The sequence below is a fragment of the Oncorhynchus mykiss genome, chromosome 2, assembly GCF_057628025.1.
Source record: "Oncorhynchus mykiss isolate SJ-2025 chromosome 2, ASM5762802v1, whole genome shotgun sequence".
NCBI lineage: Eukaryota > Metazoa > Chordata > Actinopteri > Salmoniformes > Salmonidae > Oncorhynchus > Oncorhynchus mykiss.
The window spans coordinates 15513395-15532921 of NC_143023.1; the positions used below are offsets into that span (position 1 = coordinate 15513395).

General features: G+C 46.5%; 1 protein-coding gene across 2 annotated transcripts in view; it reads right to left on the minus strand.

Moving 5' to 3' along the window:
- Positions 1 to 19527, minus strand: part of LOC110536191 (ephrin-A4) — a 145163-nt gene that overhangs the window by 24626 nt on the left and 101010 nt on the right. Inside the window, exons 2-3 of one of the 2 annotated variants that reach the window (XM_036939585.2) lie at positions 3059 to 3372; positions 348 to 416 (exon numbers count right to left, since the gene is read on the minus strand). In XM_036939585.2, the coding sequence (XP_036795480.1) occupies positions 348 to 416; positions 3059 to 3372 (383 nt within the window). The remainder of the gene's footprint in view (positions 1 to 347; positions 417 to 3058; positions 3373 to 19527) is intronic. The other variant, XM_036939603.2, reaches the window with a different exon arrangement.

Genomic DNA, 19527 nt, shown 5'->3' on the forward strand with positions numbered 1-19527 from the left:
AGGTAACTGAGGTAGTCAGGTACTGAACATACCGGTAGGGGTAAACTGACGAGGCAGAGAGAGAGCAGAATGGTGGAGCGAGAAAAGGAGAAGGAGAATGATGAAAGAAAAGGCTATGAAAAAAGGATGCCCTCCATCACAAACATTTTGATTTGAGCTAGGAGGAAGAGATGAGGTGGAGGAGAACATCAAAGGTGAGATGAAGAGCAGAACGTCCCCAGCTACCTCTGGTAGACCGAGGAAATATGGAAACAGATGGAGGGAGACGTTAGAGAGCTCTACATACTGGTTTCACACAGAAGAGCCTATGAGTGAGAGAGAGAGATGAAAAAGAGGAGTTTACTCACTGGGCTCACAGCACACTGTGACTCGCAGCTTCATGCAGGGCAGCGGGGAGCTTTCCCCTGTAGGCAATGCTGGAGAGAGAGAGACAGAGAGAGACAGAGAGAGAGAGAGAGAGAGAGAGAGAGAGAGAGAGACCGAGAGAGACCGAGAGAGACAGAGAAAGACAGAGAAAGACAGAGAAAGACAGAAAGACAGACAGAGAGAGAGACAGAGAGAGAGACACAGAGAGAGAGAGACAGAGAGCGAGAGAGACACAGAGAGAGAGAGAGAGACACACAGAGAGAGAGAGAGAGAGACAGAGAGAGAGAGAGACACAGAGAGAGAGAGAGAGAGAGAGAGACACAGAGAGAGAGAGAGAGACACACAGAGAGAGAGAGAGAGAGACAGAGAGAGAGAGAGAGAGAGACAGAGAGAGACAGAAAGAGAGAGAGAGAGAGAGAAAGAGAGACAGAAAGAGAGAGACAGAGAAAGAGACACAGAGAAAGAGACACAGAGAAAGAGACACAGAGAAAGAGACACAGAGAAAGAGAGAGAGACAGAGAGAGAGATTGCCTTGTTACAGTAAAGATATGTGTGAAGTGTTGGAAGTTGGAGATTTTCAACCCTTCATGTATTTGACAGTAATCTAGAATGTATCACACCATATGACGTCACCCTTCACCAACCATCAGTATGAAAGAAACCACAGAAAAGGTTTTCCATTTGGAAACTCCAGCAGAGAACAACCACTACAGGGGTCAAAGGGGACTGACACAATGGATTGTGGGAGTCAAGGTGTTTCCTGTTAAGTGACAGAAACACAGTCACTATCTGGTCGTCTGGAGCTCAGTTGGTAGAGCGTGACGCTTGCAGGACAGTGGGTTTGATTCCCGGGACCCGCCCTATGTAAAATGTATGTACGCAGGACTCCATCACTTCAGATAAGAGTCTTCTAAATGGCATATATTATATTAAGGAGGATGCTAACTTATACTTTCAAGTTCAAACAGCCACCTCTAATCTTAACCCTCAACGTAACCAAACAAAAGCTTGTCTACTTGCTCGTCAGTTCTGAGAATGCTGTTCCTTCTAGCAATGCCATCTAGTGACTACAGATCACTGGGCTGATTGACGTGGATGCTATGTGAGCTGTCAGTGTGGATCACTATAAGGGACAGACTGAAACAGCTAATACTATTGTCGTGTCCCCAGTCTAAAAGCATTATACTGTCCCTATGGCCTGGCCCTTTCACCCAGCCAGACGGTTGGACAAACTTCAAGCGTTATCTTTGATGTGGACAATACACACACAGACAGCCAGGCCCACTGGGGTAGTTCCAGGGGAGGAGGCTATTGTTGTGTTCTCCAGCCCTGCACAGACATAAAGGCCCAGTTTTCTTTCTTTCTCGTGTGTGTGTGTGTGTGTGTGTGTGTGTGTGTGTGTGTGTGTCATGCCCTGACAACGCTCCATTGTCCCGCAGACCGCAATAGTAATTTATGTAAAGATTCTTTCCCTCCGTCTCTCATCCATTATTTTCCTCACCCTTTTCCCTCGCTTTTGTTGCTCCCCTTTTCTTTCTCCCTGTGGATTCCACTCATCCCCCTTCCCTTCCTGTACTCAGACTCTCCCCTCTTTCATTCCACGCTTCTCTTCCTTTCTTTTTCCTGTTTTTCTTGTCCCCCCCCCCTCTTTTGGTTGGACAGAGACCAGAAGTTGTAAAAACAGTAAGAAACGGATTTCAGGGTACCAAACCTTCCCCTCTCCAATGTGTCAAGTCATTATCTTTTTGTTTTCTCATGATTTGGTTGGGTCTAATTGCGCTGCTGTCCTGGGGCTCAGTGGGGTCTGTTTGTGTTTGTGAACAGAGCCCCAGGACCAGCTTGCTTAGGGGACTCTTCTCCAGGTTCATCTCTCTGTAGGTGATGGCTTTGTTATGGAAGGTTTGGGAATCGCTTCTTTTTAGGTGGTTGTAGAATTTAACAGCTCTTTTCTGGATTTTGATAATTAGTGGGTATTGGCCTAATTCTGCTCTTCATGCATAATTTGGTGTTCTACGTTGTACATGGAGGATATTTTTGCTGAATTCTGCATGCAGAGTCTCAATTTGGTGTTTGTCCCATTTTGTGAAGTCTTGGTTGGTGAGACCTCACAACCATAAAGGGCAATGGGTTCTATAACTGATTCAAGTATTTTTAGCCAGATCCTAATTAGTATGTCGAATTTGATGTTCCTTTTGATGACAGAAGGCCCTTCTATCCTTTTCTCTCAGGTCGTTCACAGTTTAGTGGTAGTTACCTGTGGCGCTGAGCTTTAGGCCGAGGTAGGTATAGTTTTTTTGTGTGCTCTAGGGCAATGGTGTCTAGATGGAATTTGTTTTTGTGGTCCTGGCGACTGGACCTTTTTTGGAAAACCATTATTTTGGTCTTACTGACATTTACTGTCAGGGCCCAGGTCTGACAGAATCTGTGCAGAAGATCTAGGTGCTGGTGTAGGCCCTCCTTGGTTGGGGACAGAAGCACCAGATCATCAGCAAACAGAAGACATCGCTCCCTCCCTCCCCTCTACCTTCTCTGCCTCCCTTGCTCCCCCCCCTCCCTCCTCCAGCAGTTGTAGATAAATGAGAGAGGCAGACAGAAATAGGAAGTAGTGGGAAAAGAGGAAACCCAAGTTATCAAACAGACTTACTTACACACACACACACACACCCACCCACCCACACACACACCCACTCACAGCTGTAGTAGTAGTGGTGTCCGGGGAGAAACTCGAAGCCCAGAGAGAAGGGGGTGAAGCGCTGGATCTTCTCTGAGAAGCGGACAGGGCCGAAGGGGGCACGGGGGATGTTACACTCCCACCTCTTGATGGCCCCCTGGGTCTCCACACAGCCCTTGAACCCCCCCTCAGCCACCAGGTACAGGGCCAGGCTGTCTGGTGGGGCCTGGGGGTAGGCCTCCTCACTGGGGGGAGACAGGTGAGGGTAGTGGGGGCAGTAGATATCCAGGTAGTCATTGAGATTCACCTGGATGGACAAATCCCCTCCCGTCAATCTGAGACAGGAGGAAAGAGAGAGAGAGAGAAGGAAAGAGAGAAGGAAAGAGAGAGAGACAGAAGGAACAAGAGAGAAGGAAAGAGAGAGAAGGAAAGGGAGAGAGAAGGAAAGGGAGAGAGAAGGAAAGGGAGAGAGAAGGAAAGGGAGAGAGAAGGAAAGGGAGAGAGAAGGAAAGGGAGAGAGAAGGAAAGGGAGAGAGAAGGAAAGGGAGAGAGAATGAAAGGGAGAGAGAATGAAAGGGAGAGAGGAGAGAGAGAGGAAAGAGAGAGAAGGAAAGAGAGAGGAAAGAGAGAGAAAGGAGAGAGAGAAAGGAGAGAGAAAGGAGAGAGAGAGAAGGAAAGAGAGAGAGACCGAAGGAAAGAGAGAGAAGGAAAGAGAGAGAAGGAAAGAGAGAGAGAGGAAAGAGAGCGAGAGGAAAGAGAGAGAGAGAGGAAAGAGAGAGAGGAAAGAGAGAGAGAGAGGAAAGAGAGAGAGAGAGGAAAGAGAGAGAGGAAAGAGAGAGAGACCGAAGGAAAGAGAGAGAGACCGAAGGAGAGAGAGAGAGACCGAAGGAGAGAGAGAGAGAGAGAGAGAGGAAAGAGAGCGAGAGAGAGGAAAGAGAGAGAGGAAAGAGAGAGAGAGAGAAAGGAAAGAGAGAGAGAGAAAGGAAAGAGAGAGAGAGAAAGGAGAGAGCGAGAGAGAAGGAGAGAGCGAGAGAGAAGGAGAGAGCGAGAGAGAAGGAAAGAGAGAGAGAGAAGGAAAGGGAGAGAGAAGGAAAGGGAGAGAGAAGGAAAGGGAGAGGAAAGAGAGAAGGAAAGAGAGAGAGAAGGAAAGAGAGAAAGGAGAGAGAAGGAAAGAGAGAGAAGGGGAGAGAGAAGGAAAGAGAGAGAAGGAAAGAGAGAGAAGGAAAGAGAGAGAGAGAAGGAAAGAGAGAGAGAGAGAAGGAAAGAGAGAGAGAGAGAGAGAAGGAAAGAGAGAGAGAGAGAGAAGGAAAGAGAGAGAGAGAGGGAAAGAGAGCGAGAGAGAGAGAAGGAAAGAGAGCGAGAGAGAGAAGGAAAGAGAGCGAGAGAGAGAAGGAAAGAGAGCGAGAGAGAGAAGGAAAGAGAGCGAGAGAGAGAAGGAAAGAGAGCGAGAGAGAGGAAAGAGAGAGAGGAAAGAGAGAGAGAGAGAAAGGAAAGAGAGAGAGAGAAAGGAAAGAGAGAGAGAGAAAGGAGAGAGCGAGAGAGAAGGAGAGAGCGAGAGAGAAGGAGAGAGCGAGAGAGAAGGAAAGAGAGAGAGAGAAGGAAAGGGAGAGAGAAGGAAAGGGAGAGAGAAGGAAAGGGAGAGGAAAGAGAGAAGGAAAGAGAGAGAGAAGGAAAGAGAGAAAGGAGAGAGAAGGAAAGAGAGAGAAGGGGAGAGAGAAGGAAAGAGAGCGAGAGAGAGAAGGAAAGAGAGCGAGAGAGAGAAGGAAAGAGAGCGAGAGAGAGAAGGAAAGAGAGCGAGAGAGAGAAGGAAAGAGAGCGAGAGAGAGAAGGAAAGAGAGCGAGAGAGAGAAGGAAAGAGAGCGAGAGAGAGAAGGAAAGAGAGCGAGAGAGAGAAGGAAAGAGCGAGAGAGAGAAGGAAAGAGAGCGAGAGAGAGAAGGAAAGAGAGCGAGAAGGAAAGAGAGCGAGAGAGAGAAGGAAAGAGAGAGAGAAGGAAAGAGAGAGAGAGGGAAAGAGAGAGAGAGAGAAGGAAAGAGAGAGAGAAGGAAAGAGAGAGAGAGAGGGAAAGAGAGAGAGAAGGAAAGAGAGCGAGAGAGAGAAGGAAAGAGAGCGAGAGAGAAGGAAAGAGCGAGAGAGAGAAGGAAAGAGAGCGAGAGAGAGAAGGAAAGAGAGCGAGAGAGAGAAGGAAAGAGTGAGAGAGAGAGAAGGAAAGAGAGAGAGAGAGAAGGAAAGAGAGAGAGAGAAGGAAAGGGAGAGAGAGAAGGAAAGGGAGAGAGAGAAGGAAAGGGAGAGAGAAGGAAAGGGAGAGAGAAGGAAAGGGAGAGAGAGGATAGAGAGAGAGAGGAGAGAGGAAAGAGAGAGAGACAGAAGGAAAGAGAGAGAGAGAGGAGAGAGTGAGAAAGAAAGAGAGAAAGAAAGAGAGAAGGAAAGGGAGAGAGAGAGAAGGAAAGGGAGAGAGAGAGAAGGAAAGGGAGAGAGAGAGAGAAGGAAAGAGAGAGAATGAAAGAGAGAGAAGGAAAGAGAGAGAAGGAAAGAGAGAGAAGGAAAGAGAGAGAAGGAAAGGGAGAGAGAGAGAAGGAAAGGGAGAGAGAGAGAAGGAAAGGGAGAGAGAGAGAAGGAAAGGGAGAGAGAAGGAAAGGGAGAGAGAAGGAAAGGGAGAGAGAAGGAAAGAGAGAGACACAGAAGGAGAGAGAGAAGGGAAGGGAGAGAGAGAGAAGGAAAGGGAGAGAGAGAGAAGGAAAGGGAGAGAGAGAGAAGGAAAGGGAGAGAGAGAAGGAAAGGGAGAGAGAAGGAAAGGGAGAGAGAGGAGAGAGAGAGGAAAGAGAGAGAAGGAAAGAGAGAGAGAGACAGAAGGAGAGAGAGAGAGAGAGGAGAGAGAGAAAGGAGAGAGAGAGAGAGAAGGAAAGAGAGAAGGAGAGAGAGACAGAAGGAGAGAGAGAGACAGAAGGAACAAGAGAGAAGGAAAGAGAGAGGGAGAGAGAGAGGAGAGAGAGAAGGAAAGAGAGAGAGAAGGAAAGAGAGAGAGAAGGAAAGGGAGAGAGAAGGAAAGAGAGAGAGAGAGAGCGAGAGAGAAGGAAAGAGAGAGAGAGAAGGAGAGAGAGAGAAGGAAAGAGAGAGAAGGAAAGAGAGAGAAGGAAAGAGAGAGAGAGAGGAGAGAGAGAAAGGAGAGAGAGAGACAGAAGGAAAGAGAGAGAGAGACAGAAGGAAAGAGAGAGAGGAGAGAGAGAGAAGGAACAAGAGACAAGGAAAGAGGGAGAGAGAAGGAAAGAGAGAGAGAGAGATGGAAAGAGTGTGAGAGAGAGACAAGGAAAGAGAGAGAGAGAGAAGGAAAGAGAGAGAGAAGGAAAGGGAGAGAGAAGGAAAGGGAGAGAGAAGGAAAGGGAGAGAGAAGGAAAGGGAGAGAGAAGGAAAGGGAGAGAGAAGAAAAGGGAGAGAGAAGGAAAAGGAGAGAGAAGGAAAGGGAGAGAGAAGGAAAAGGAGAGAGAGAGAGAAGGAAAGGGGGAGAGAAAGGGAGAGAAGGAAAGGGAGAGAACGGGAGAGAGAAGGAAAGGGAGGGAGAAGGAAAGGGAGAGAGAAGGAAAGGGAGAGAGAAGGAAATGGAGAGAAGGAAATGGAGAGAATGGGAGAGAGAAGGAAAGGGAGAGAGAAGGAAAGAGAGAGAAGGAAAGAGAGAGAAGGAAAGAGAGAGAGAAGGAAAGAGAGAGAGAAGGAAAGGGAGAGAGAAGGAAAGGGAGAGAGAAGGAAAGGGAGAGAGAAGGAAAGGGAGAGAGAAGGAAAGGGAGAGAGACAGAAGGAAAGGGAGAGAGACAGAAGGAAAGGGAGAGAGACAGAAGGAAAGGGAGAGAGACAGAAGGAAAGGGAGAGAGACAGAAGGAAAGGGAGAGAGACAGAAGGAAAGGGAGAGAGACAGAAGGAAAGGGAGAGAGACAGAAGGAAAGGGAGAGAGACAGAAGGAAAGGGAGAGAGACAGAAGGAAAGGGAGAGAGACAGAAGGAAAGGGAGAGAGACAGAAGGAAAGGGAGAGACAGAAGGAAAGGGAGAGACAGAAGGAAAGGGAGAAGGAAAGGGAGAGACAAGGAAAGGGAGAGACAGAAGGAAAGGGAGAGAGAGAGAAGGAAAGAGAGAGAGAGAGAGAGAAGGAAAGAGAGAGAGATAGAGAGAGAAGGAAAGAGAGAGAGATAGAGAGAGAAGGAAAGAGAGAGAGAAGGAGAGAGAGAGAAGGAAAGGGAGAGAGAAGGAAAGGGAGAGAGAAGGAAAGGGAGAGAGAAGGAAAGGGAGAGAGAAGGAAAAGGAGAGAGAGAGAAGGAAAGGGGGAGAGAAAGGGAGAGAGAAGGAAAGGGAGAGAACGGGAGAGAGAAGGAAAGGGAGGGAGAAGGAAATGGAGAGAATGGGAGAGAAGGAAAGGGAGAGAGAAGGAAAGGGAGAGAGAAGGAAAGGGAGAGAGAAGGAAAGAGAGAGAGAAGGAGAGAGAGAGAAGGAAAGAGAGAGAAGGAAAGAGAGAGAAGGAAAGAGAGAGAAGGAAAGAGGGAGAGAAGGAAAGAGGGAGAGAAGGAAAGAGGGAGAGAAGGAAAGAGAGAGAAGGAAAGAGAGAGAGAAGGAAAGAGAGAGAGAAGGAAAGAGAGAGAAGGAAAGAGAGAGAGAAGGAAAGAGAGAAGGAAAGAGAGAGAGAAGGAAAGGGAAAGAGAAGGAAAGGGAGAGAGAAGGAAAGGGAGAGAGAAGGAAAGGGAGAGAGAAGGAAAGGGAGAGACAAGGAAAGGGAGAGAGAAGGAAAGGGAGAGAGAAGGAAAGGGAGAGACAAGGAAAGGGAGAGACAGAAGGAAAGGGAGAGAGAAGGGAGAGACAGAAGGAAAGGGAGAGAGACAGAAGGAAAGGGAGAGAGACAGAAGGAAAGGGAGAGAGAAGGAAAGGGAGAGACAGAAGGAAAGGGAGAGACAGAAGGAAAGGGAGAGAGAAGGGAGAGACAGAAGGAAAGGGAGAGAGACAGAAGGAAAGGGAGAGAGAAGGAAAGGGAGAGACAGAAGGAAAGAGAGAGACAGAAGGAAAGAGAGACAGAAGGAAAGGGAGAGACAGAAGGAAAGGGAGAGAGAAGGGAGAGAGAAGGAAAGGGAGAGACAAGGAAAGGGAGAGACAGAAGGAAAGGGAGAGACAGAAGGAAAGGGAGAGAAGGATAAAGAGGAAAAGAGATTAAGCATCAACATTCCACAATAACGATCAAACACAGTAAAATACAATGCTGTCAGTCAGAGAAAGAGAGACGGATGGAGAGAAGAGCTGGATGGTTGATAGTCTAAATAACTGTGGGCCTGGAGGAGAGATGGAGACAATATTCCACATAACCATTACAAGGTGATAAAGCAACATAATGTAGAGCTACATGTATTACTTGTTTTGGTGTCTGATACTTTGTAATGACATAGCTGGGAGCAGTACCAGGACAACCAACCGACAGAGAGAGAACGACCGAGAGAGAACGAGAGCGAGAGAGAGAGAACGAGAGCGAGAGAACGAGAGCGAGAGAACGAAAGAGGCCCAACAATGCTAATTAAGAAGAAAAAAGGGAGTCGGAACAGAACAATGTGGACTTGACTCTGACACACACTAGGGCCTCCAGTCAAGGCTGGCTGGTTCTGGGCATAACAACATGGGGCCAGACATGAGCAGTACGGTGTCGAAGGGCCTTAGTGAATTGAGGAGACGCAGCCTAATCTAACAGTACTCCACTAGTGGAGAGAGAAGCAGCATATCTAACAGTCCTCCACTAGAGGAGAGAGAAGCAGCATATCTAACAGTCCTCCACTAGCGGAGAGAGAAGCAGCATATCTAACAGTCCTCCACTAGCGGAGAGAGAAGCAGCATATCTAACAGTCCTCCACTAGCGGAGAGAGAAGCAGCATATCTAACAGTCCTCCACTAGTGGAGAGAGAAGCAGCAAATCTAACAGTCCTCCACTAGCGGAGAGAGAAGCAGCATATCTAACAGTCCTCCACTAGCGGAGAGAGAAGCAGCATATCTAACAGTCCTCCACTAGCGGAGAGAGAAGCAGCATATCTAACAGTCCTCCACTAGCGGAGAGAGAAGCAGCATATCTAACAGTCCTCCACTAGCGGAGAGAGAAGCAGCATATCTAACAGTCCTCCACTAGTGGAGAGAGAAGCAGCATATCTAACAGTCCTCCACTAGTGGAGAGAGAAGCAGCATATCTAACAGTCCTCCACTAGTGGAGAGAGAAGCAGCATATCTAACAGTCCTCCACTAGTGGAGAGAGAAGCAGCATATCTAACAGTCCTCCACTAGTGGAGAGAGAACAACAGACTGGCCAGTATGTCCACCAGTCTGCAGAATATTAATCCTTAAGAGTTTATTGATGGTGGAAGGTGGCCGAGCTACAGCAGTGTTTGTCAGACCATGAGATATCCCGAAAATCTGACTAATCACAAAAACGTCTAGCATCTGAACAGTTTGGTCTACAAACTATTTCACTCTATGGAAAGGAGAGGCTCTCACAAAGACTATGGTGTTCTCCATTTTGCACTACGACCCCCACAAGTGTCAAGGGACTGGCAGGACAAAGTTTGGGGAACCCTGGGCTATAGTAGTAAATGCCAAATACAATAGTCTATCAAATATATTTTTTGGGGGGGATACCTAAAGGGGCAGAGAGAGAAAGAAGTAGATATGTAGAGCAGTGATAGTCAATGTGAGAATGGGAGCGAGGGATGAAGTGTGTGATGAAACAAAAAAACATGACAAGAAAAGTAAGCAAGAGACGGAAGGAAGTAAGGAGAAGTATGAGGGGAAGAGATAGTGTGTATAAAGGGAGGTAGAATGGCATGCCATAAGGAGAAGTATGAGGGGAAGAGATAGTGTGTATAAAGGGAGGTAGAATGGCATGCCATAAGGAGAAGTATGAGGGGAAGAGATAGTGTGTATAAAGGGAGGTAGAATGGCATGCCATAAGGAGAAGAATGAGGGGAAGAGATAGTGTGTATAAAGGGAGGTAGAATGGCATGCCATAAGGAGAAGAATGAGGGGAAGAGATAGTGTGTATAAAGGGAGGTAGAATGGCATGCCATAAGGAGAAGTATGAGGGGAAGAGATAGTGTGTATAAAGGGAGGTAGAATGGCATGCCATAAGGAGAAGAATGAGGGGAAGAGATAGTGTGTATAAAGGGAGGTAGAATGGCATGCCATAAGGAGAAGTATGAGGGGAAGAGATAGTGTGTATAAAGGGAGGTAGAATGGCATGCCATAAGGAGAAAGAGAAGAGGTGACCATGGACAAAGTGAGAGGCTCATGAGAATAAGACAGGAAAAAGAGAGAAAGTCAGTCAGACGATGAGGGGAGGATAAAAGAAAGTAGAGACAAAAGAGTTGAGTTTTAATTAGTGACCCAGGAGAGTCTGGCTGTAGACAGAGGAGAGGGAGACAGAACTTCTGTGAGTGTAATGTTTACTGTTCATTTAAAAAAAATAGTTTATCATCTACTTCACTTGTAAACATATGTTTCCCATGCCAATAAAACCCTTTGAATAGAAATTGAGAAAAGAGATCAAGAGTGAGTGAGGTACAGTAGAGAGCATGAGGTCGAGAAAGAGAGAGGAGGAGATGGACTTTAATTGGTCTCCACTCCACACTGAGCACATGAGGGGGGGATGAGGGGGGCAGGGATAGAAAGAGAGAGAAAAAGAGAAATAAAAGACAGGATGTGTCTCAGCGGCAAGTTCAGATCTGTCAGTGGGAGTCTTTATCGGGGAGCGACAGAGCGAGGGAGGGAGGGAGAGAGGACAAGTGCAAGGAGTCACTGTAGGGGGAAAAGGAGAGCATGGAGAGAGAGAGAGGGGGGGGGGGTCTCAAGTTAAGTGGGTGGACAGAGAAAAGAGCCCCAAAATGACTGGGACATCAGAAAGAGAGAACAGAGGAAACTAAATGAACACAGCGAGAGGTCACAAAGAGAGAGTAAGAAGGATTAACGGAGAGCGAGAGGACAGAAAATGGTTACAATGTGAGCAGTATGTGTGTCAGGAAGGATTTCCATTTCCCATGTGGAATACAGCCCCAATATCAAGTCAAACGCCTCGGTCACTGATCACCCACCCTGGTTGCAGAGAGTTGCAGGGTGTGCAGACTTTAGTTCCAGCCTAGTACTCACACACCTGGTTTAACTAATAAAGGACTTAGATTATTAGTTGATTGGTTGAAACAAGTGAGCTAGATCTGGGTTGGGGAAAACTGCATGCTAAAAGTGAAGTGGACCAATAGATTTGAAACATGTCAGAAAACACCGTTAGTAGAGGTGCCGTAGACTTCAACAGTTAGTAGAGAGGTGCAGTAGACTTCAACAGTTAGTAGAGAGGTGCAGTAGACTTCAACAGTTAGTAGAGAGGTGCAGTAGACTTCAACAGTTAGTAGAGAGGTGCAGTAGACTTCAACAGTTAGTAGAGAGGTGCAGTAGACTTCAACAGTTAGTAGAGAGGTGCAGTAGACTTCAACACAGTTAGTAGAGAGGTGCAGTAGACTTCAACAGTTAGTAGAGGTGCAGTAGACTTCAACACAGTTAGTAGAGAGGTGCAGTAGACTTCAACACAGTTAGTAGAGAGGTGCCGTAGACTTCAACAGTTAGTAGAGGTGCAGTAGACTTCAACACAGTTAGTAGAGAGGTGCAGTAGACTTCAACAGTTAGTAGAGAGGTGCAGTAGACTTCAACAGTTAGTAGAGGTGCAGTAGACTTCAACACAGTTAGTAGAGAGGTGCAGTAGACTTCAACACAGTTAGTAGAGGTGCAGTAGACTTCAACAGTTAGTAGAGGTGCAGTAGACTTCAACACAGTTAGTAGAGAGGTGCAGTAGACTTCAACAGTTAGTAGAGGTGCAGTAGACTTCAACACAGTTAGTAGAGAGGTGCCGTAGACTTCAACAGTTAGTAGAGAGGTGCAGTAGACTTCAACACAGTTAGTAGAGGTGCAGTAGACTTCAACAGTTAGTAGAGGTGCAGTAGACTTCAACAGTTAGTAGAGAGGTGCAGTAGACTTCAACAGTTAGTAGAGGTGCAGTAGACTTCAACACAGTTAGTAGAGAGGTGCAGTAGACTTCAACACAGTTAGTAGAGGTGCAGTAGACTTCAACAGTTAGTAGAGGTGCAGTAGACTTCAACAGTTAGTAGAGAGGTGCAGTAGACTTCAACAGTTAGTAGAGGTGCAGTAGACTTCAACACAGTTAGTAGAGAGGTGCAGTAGACTTCAACACAGTTAGTAGAGGTGCAGTAGACTTCAACAGTTAGTAGAGGTGCAGTAGACTTCAACAGTTAGTAGAGAGGTGCAGTAGACTTCAACAGTTAGTAGAGGTGCAGTAGACTTCAACACAGTTAGTAGAGAGGTGCCGTAGACTTCAACAGTTAGTAGAGAGGTGCAGTAGACTTCAACACAGTTAGTAGAGGTGCAGTAGACTTCAACAGTTAGTAGAGGTGCAGTAGACTTCAACAGTTAGTAGAGAGGTGCAGTAGACTTCAACAGTTAGTAGAGGTGCAGTAGACTTCAACACAGTTAGTAGAGAGGTGCAGTAGACTTCAACACAGTTAGTAGAGGTGCAGTAGACTTCAACAGTTAGTAGAGGTGCAGTAGACTTCAACAGTTAGTAGAGAGGTGCAGTAGACTTCAACAGTTAGTAGAGGTGCAGTAGACTTCAACACAGTTAGTAGAGAGGTGCAGTAGACTTCAACACAGTTAGTAGAGAGGTGCAGTAGACTTCAACAGTTAGTAGAGAGGTGCAGTAGACTTCAACACAGTTAGTAGAGGTGCAGTAGACTTCAACACAGTTAGTAGAGGTGCAGTAGACTTCAACAGTTAGTAGAGAGGTGCAGTAGACTTCAACACAGTTAGTAGAGAGGTGCAGTAGACTTCAACACAGTTAGTAGAGAGGTGCAGTAGACTTCAACACAGTTAGTAGAGGTGCCGTAGACTTCAACAGTTAGTAGAGAGGTGCAGTAGACTTCAACAGTTAGTAGAGGTGCAGTAGACTTCAACACAGTTAGTAGAGAGGTGCAGTAGACTTCAACACAGTTAGTAGAGAGGTGCCGTAGACTTCAACACAGTTAGTAGAGGTGCCGTAGACTTCAACAGTTAGTAGAGGTGCCGTAGACTTCAACACAGTTAGTAGAGGTGCCGTAGACTTCAACAGTTAGTAGAGAGGTGTCGTAGACTTCAACAGTTAGTAGAGGTGCCGTAGACTTCAACACAGTTAGTAGAGGTGCCGTAGACTTCAACACAGTTAGTAGAGGTGCCGTAGACTTCAACAGTTAGTAGAGAGGTGTCGTAGACTTCAACACAGTTAGTAGAGGTGCAGTAGACTTCAACACAGTTAGTAGAGAGGTGCCGTAGACTTCAACACAGTTAGTAGAGAGGTGCCGTAGACTTCAACACAGTTAGTAGAGAGGTGCCGTAGACTTCAACACAGTAGAGGTGTCGTAGACTTCAACAGTTAGTAGAGGTGCCGTAGACTTCAACAGTTAGTAGAGAGGTGCAGTAGACTTCAACAGTTAGTAGAGAGGTGCAGTAGACTTCAACACAGTTAGTAGAGAGGTGCAGTAGACTTCAACACAGTTAGTAGAGAGGTGCAGTAGACTTCAACACAGTTAGTAGAGGTGCCGTAGACTTCAACAGTTAGTAGAGAGGTGCAGTAGACTTCAACACAGTTAGTAGAGAGGTGCAGTAGACTTCAACACAGTTAGTAGAGAGGTGCAGTAGACTTCAACACAGTAGAGGTGCAGTAGACTTCAACAGTTAGTAGAGAGGTGCCGTAGACTTCAACACAGTTAGTAGAGAGGTGCCGTAGACTTCAACACAGTTAGTAGAGGTGTCGTAGACTTCAACACAGTTAGTAGAGGTGTCGTAGACTTCAACACAGTTAGTAGAGAGGTGCAGTAGACTTCAACACAGTTAGTAGAGAGGTGCAGTAGACTTCAACACAGTTAGTAGAGAGGTGCAGTAGACTTCAACACAGTAGAGGTGCAGTAGACTTCAACAGTTAGTAGAGAGGTGCCGTAGACTTCAACACAGTTAGTAGAGAGGTGCCGTAGACTTCAACACAGTTAGTAGAGGTGTCGTAGACTTCAACACAGTTAGTAGAGGTGTCGTAGACTTCAACACAGTTAGTAGAGAGGTGCCGTAGACTTCAACACAGTAGAGGTGTCGTAGACTTCAACACAGTTAGTAGAGGTGTCGTAGACTTCAACACAGTTAGTAGAGAGGTGCCGTAGACTTCAACACAGTTAGTAGAGGTGCCGTAGACTTCAACATAGTTAGTAGAGGTGCCGTAGACTTCAACACCGTTTGCAGAGGTGCCGTAGACTTCAACACAGTAGAGGTGTCGTAGACTTCAACACAGTTAGTTGAGGTGTCGTAGACTTCAACACAGTTAGTAGAGGTGCCGTAGACTTCAACATAGTTAGTAGAGGTGCCGTAGACTTCAACACCGTTTGCAGAGGTGCCGTAGACTTCAACACAGTTAGTAGAGAGGTGCAGTAGACTTCAACACAGTTAGTAGAGGTGCCGTAGACTTCAACACAGTTAGTAGAGGTGCCGTAGACTTCAACACAGTTAGTAGAGAGGTGCAGTAGATTTCAACACAGTTAGTAGAGGTGCCGTAGACTTCAAAACAGTTAGTAGAGAGGTGCCGTAGACTTCAACACAGTTAGTAGAGAGGTGCCGTAGACTTCAACACAGTTAGTAGAGAGGTGTCGTAGACTTCAACACAGTTAGTAGAGAGGTGTCGTAGACTTCAACACAGTTAGTAGAGAGGTGTCGTAGACTTCAACACAGTTAGTAGAGAGGTGCCGTAGACTTCAACACCGTTAGTAGAGAGGTGCCGTAGACTTCAACACCGTTAGTAGAGGTGTCGTAGACTTCAACACAGTTAGTAGAGAGGTGCCGTAGACTTCAACACAGTTAGTAGAGAGTTGCCGTAGACTTCAACACAGTTAGTAGAGAGGTGCCGTAGACTTCAACACAGTAGAGGTGTCGTAGACTTCAACACAGTTAGTAGAGGTGCCGTAGACTTCAACACAGTTAGTAGAGGTGTCGTAGACTTCAACACAGTTAGTAGAGAGTTGCCGTAGACTTCAACACAGTTAGAGGTGTCGTAGACTTCAACACAGTTAGTAGAGGTGCCGTAGACTTCAACACAGTTAGTAGAGGTGTCATAGACTTCAACACAGTTAGTAGAGGTGTCGTAGACTTCAACACAGTTAGTAGAGGTTCCGTAGACTTCAACACCGTTTGCAGAGGTGCCGTAGACTTCAACACAGTTAGCAGAGGTGCCGTAGACTTCAACACAGTTAGCAGAGAGGTGCAGTAGACTTCAACACAGTTAGTAGAGGTGCCGTAGACTTCAACACAGTTAGTAGAGGTGCCGTAGACTTCAACACAGTTAGTAGAGAGGTGCAGTAGATTTCAACACAGTTAGTAGAGGTGCCGTAGACTTCAAAACAGTTAGTAGAGAGGTGCAGTAGACTTCAACACAGTTAGTAGAGGTGCAGTAGACTTCAACAGTTAGTAGAGAGGTGTCGTAGACTTCAACACAGTTAGTAGAGGTGTCGTAGACTTCAACACAGTTAGTAGAGCGGTGCCGTAGACTTCAACACAGTTAGTAGAGGTGCAGTAGACTTCAACAGTTAGTAGAGAGGTGTCGTAGACTTCAACACAGTTAGTAGAGAGGTGCAGTAGACTTCAACACAGTTAGTAGAGAGGTGCCGTAGACTTCAACACAGTTAGTAGAGAGGTGCAGTAGACTTCAACACAGTTAGTAGAGATGCCGTAGACTTCAACACAGTTAGTAGAGGTGCCGTAGACTTCAACACAGTTAGTAGAGTGGTGCCGTAGACTTCAACACAGTTAGTAGAGAGGTGCAGTAGACTTCAACACAGTTAGTAGAGGTGCCGTAGACTTCAACACAGTTAGTAGAGGTGTCGTAGACTTCAACACAGTTAGTAGAGAGGTGCCGTAGACTTCAACACAGTTAGTAGAGAGGTGCCGTAGACTTCAACACAGTTAGTAGAGAGGTGCCGTAGACTTCAACACAGTTAGTAGAGAGGTGCCGTAGACTTCAACACAGTTAGTAGAGAGGTGCCGTAGACTTCAACACAGTAGAGGTGTGCCGTAGACTTCAACACAGTAGAGGTGTGCCGTAGACTTCAACACAGTAGAGGTGTCGTAGACTTCAACACAGTTAGTAGAGGTGTCGTAGACTTCAACACAGTTAGTAGAGAGGTGCCATAGACTTCAACACAGTAGAGGTGTCGTAGACTTCAACACAGTTAGTAGAGGTGCCGTAGACTTCAACATAGTTAGTAGAGGTGCCGTAGACTTCAACACCGTTTGCAGAGGTGCCGTAGACTTCAACACAGTAGAGGTGTCGTAGACTTCAACACAGTTAGTAGAGGTGTCGTAGACTTCAACACAGTTAGTAGAGGTGCCGTAGACTTCAACACAGTTAGTAGAGGTGTCATAGACTTCAACACAGTTAGTAGAGGTGTCGTAGACTTCAACACAGTTAGTAGAGGTTCCGTAGACTTCAACACCGTTTGCAGAGGTGCCGTAGACTTCAACACAGTTAGCAGAGGTGCCGTAGACTTCAACACAGTTAGCAGAGAGGTGCAGTAGACTTCAACACAGTTAGTAGAGGTGCCGTAGACTTCAAAACAGTTAGTAGAGAGGTGCAGTAGACTTCAACACAGTTAGTAGAGGTGCAGTAGACTTCAACAGTTAGTAGAGAGGTGTCGTAGACTTCAACACAGTTAGTTGAGGTGTCGTAGACTTCAACACAGTTAGTAGAGGTGCCGTAGACTTCAACACAGTTAGTAGAGGTGCCGTAGACTTCAACACAGTTAGTAGAGAGGTGTCGTAGACTTCAACACCGTTAGTAGAGGTGTCGTAGACTTCAACACAGTTAGTAGAGAGGTGCCGTAGACTTCAACACAGTAGAGGTGTCGTAGACTTCAACACAGTTAGTAGAGAGTTGCCGTAGACTTCAACACAGTTAGTAGAGGTGCCGTAGACTTCAACACAGTTAGTAGAGAGGTGCAGTAGATTTCAACACAGTTAGTAGAGGTGCCGTAGACTTCAACACAGTTAGTAGAGAGGTGCCGTAGACTTCAACACAGTTAGTAGAGAGGTGCCGTAGACTTCAACACAGTTAGTAGAGAGGTGTCGTAGACTTCAACACAGTTAGTAGAGAGGTGCCGTAGACTTCAACACAGTAGAGGTGTCGTAGACTTCAACACAGTTAGTAGAGTTGCCGTAGACTTCAACACAGTTAGTAGAGGTGTCGTAGACGTCAACACAGTTAGTAGAGGTGTCGTAGACTTCAACACAGTTAGTAGAGAGGTGCCGTAGACTTCAACACAGTTAGTAGAGGTGTCGTAGACTTCAACACAGTTAGTAGAGGTGTCGTAGACTTCAACACAGTTAGTAGAGGTGCCGTAGACTTCAACACAGTTAGTAGAGGTGCCGTAGACTTCAACACAGTTAGTAGAGGTGTCGTAGACTTCAACACAGTTAGTAGAGAGGTGCCGTAGACTTCAACACCGTTAGTAGAGAGGTGCCGTAGACTTCAACACCGTTAGTAGAGGTGTCGTAGACTTCAACACAGTTAGTAGAGTTGCCGTAGACTTCAACACCGTTAGTAGAGAGGTGCCGTAGACTTCAACACAGTAGAGGTGTCGTAGACTTCAACACAGTTAGTAGAGTTGCCGTAGACTTCAACACAGTTAGTAGAGGTGTCGTAGACTTCAACACAGTTAGTAGAGGTGTCGTAGACTTCAACACAGTTAGTAGAGAGGTGCCGTAGACTTCAACACAGTTAGTAGAGAGTTGCCGTAGACTTCAACACAGTTAGAGGTGTCGTAGACTTCAACACAGTTAGTAGAGGTGCCGTAGACTTCAACACAGTTAGTAGAGGTGTCGTAGACTTCAACACAGTTAGTAGAGGTGTCGTAGACTTCAACACAGTTAGTAGAGGTGCCGTAGACTTCAACACAGTTAGTAGAGATGCCGTAGACTTCAACACAGTTAGTAGAGGTGTCGTAGACTTCAACACAGTTAGTAGAGTTGCCGTAGACTTCAACACCGTTAGTAGAGAGGTGCCGTAGACTTCAACACAGTAGAGGTGTCGTAGACTTCAACACAGTTAGTAGAGTTGCCGTAGACTTCAACACAGTTAGTAGAGGTGTCGTAGACTTCAACACAGTTAGTAGAGGTGTCGTAGACTTCAACACAGTTAGTAGAGAGGTGCCGTAGACTTCAACACAGTTAGTAGAGAGTTGCCGTAGACTTCAACACAGTTAGAGGTGTCGTAGACTTCAACACAGTTAGTAGAGGTGCCGTAGACTTCAACACAGTTAGTAGAGGTGTCGTAGACTTCAACACAGTTAGTAGAGGTGTCGTAGACTTCAACACAGTTAGTAGAGGTGCCGTAGACTTCAACACAGTTAGTAGAGATGCCGTAGACTTCAACACAGTTAGTAGAGGTGTCGTAGACTTCAACACAGTTAGTAGAGGTGCCGTAGACTTCAACACCGTTTGCAGAGGTGCCGTAGACTTCAACACCGTTTGCAGAGGTGCCGTAGACTTCAACACCGTTTGCAGAGGTGCCGTAGACTTCAACACCGTTTGCAGAGGTGCCATAGACTTCAACACAGTTAGCAGAGAGGTGCAGTACACTTCAACACAGTTAGTAGAGGTGCCGTAGACTTCAACACAGTTAGTAGAGGTGCCGTAGACTTCAACACAGTTAGTAGAGAGGTGCCGTAGACTTCAATACAGGTAGTAGAGGTGCCGTAGACTTCAACACAGTTAGTAGAGGTGCCGTAGACTTCAACACAGTTAGTAGAGAGGTGCCGTAGACTTCAACACAGTTAGTAGAGAGGTGCCGTAGACTTCAATACAGTTAGTAGAGGTGCCGTAGACTTCAACACAGGGACAGCACTGAGACAGCTCTTCACTAAGCTGATTCCTAATCAATAAATGCTGCAGAGTATTGGTGATCAATCTACAAGACGGGGCCCATCGATCTGGGCTACTCAAACAGGACACACACACACAGTATTGATCCCCTGTGTGTTTGTGTTCAACCCCTCAGGTCACGATGCATAGCTCTATTACATGTATCGGCTCTCCACCACACACACACACCGGTATGTTTACTTTGGCGTACTGCAGGGTGTGTGTGTGTGTGCAGTCAGTGACAGCAGTGTTTACATAGGGGTGTACCACCTGTAGTGAGTGTCAGTCACTGTGACTCCTCTCCTGTCTAAAGCTGCTCACAGGTCTTGTCAAACTACCTCTTCTCTTCCTCCCCCCTTGCTATTCTCCCCCTCCCCCTTTGCATATCAATCCCTCGATCCCCACCCATCGTTGTCTCTCTATTCTCCTCATCTCAGACTCTTCCTCTCAGGTGTCCCTCCATCCTCCTCTATCCTCAGCTCAGATGATGTATGCCCTGGCA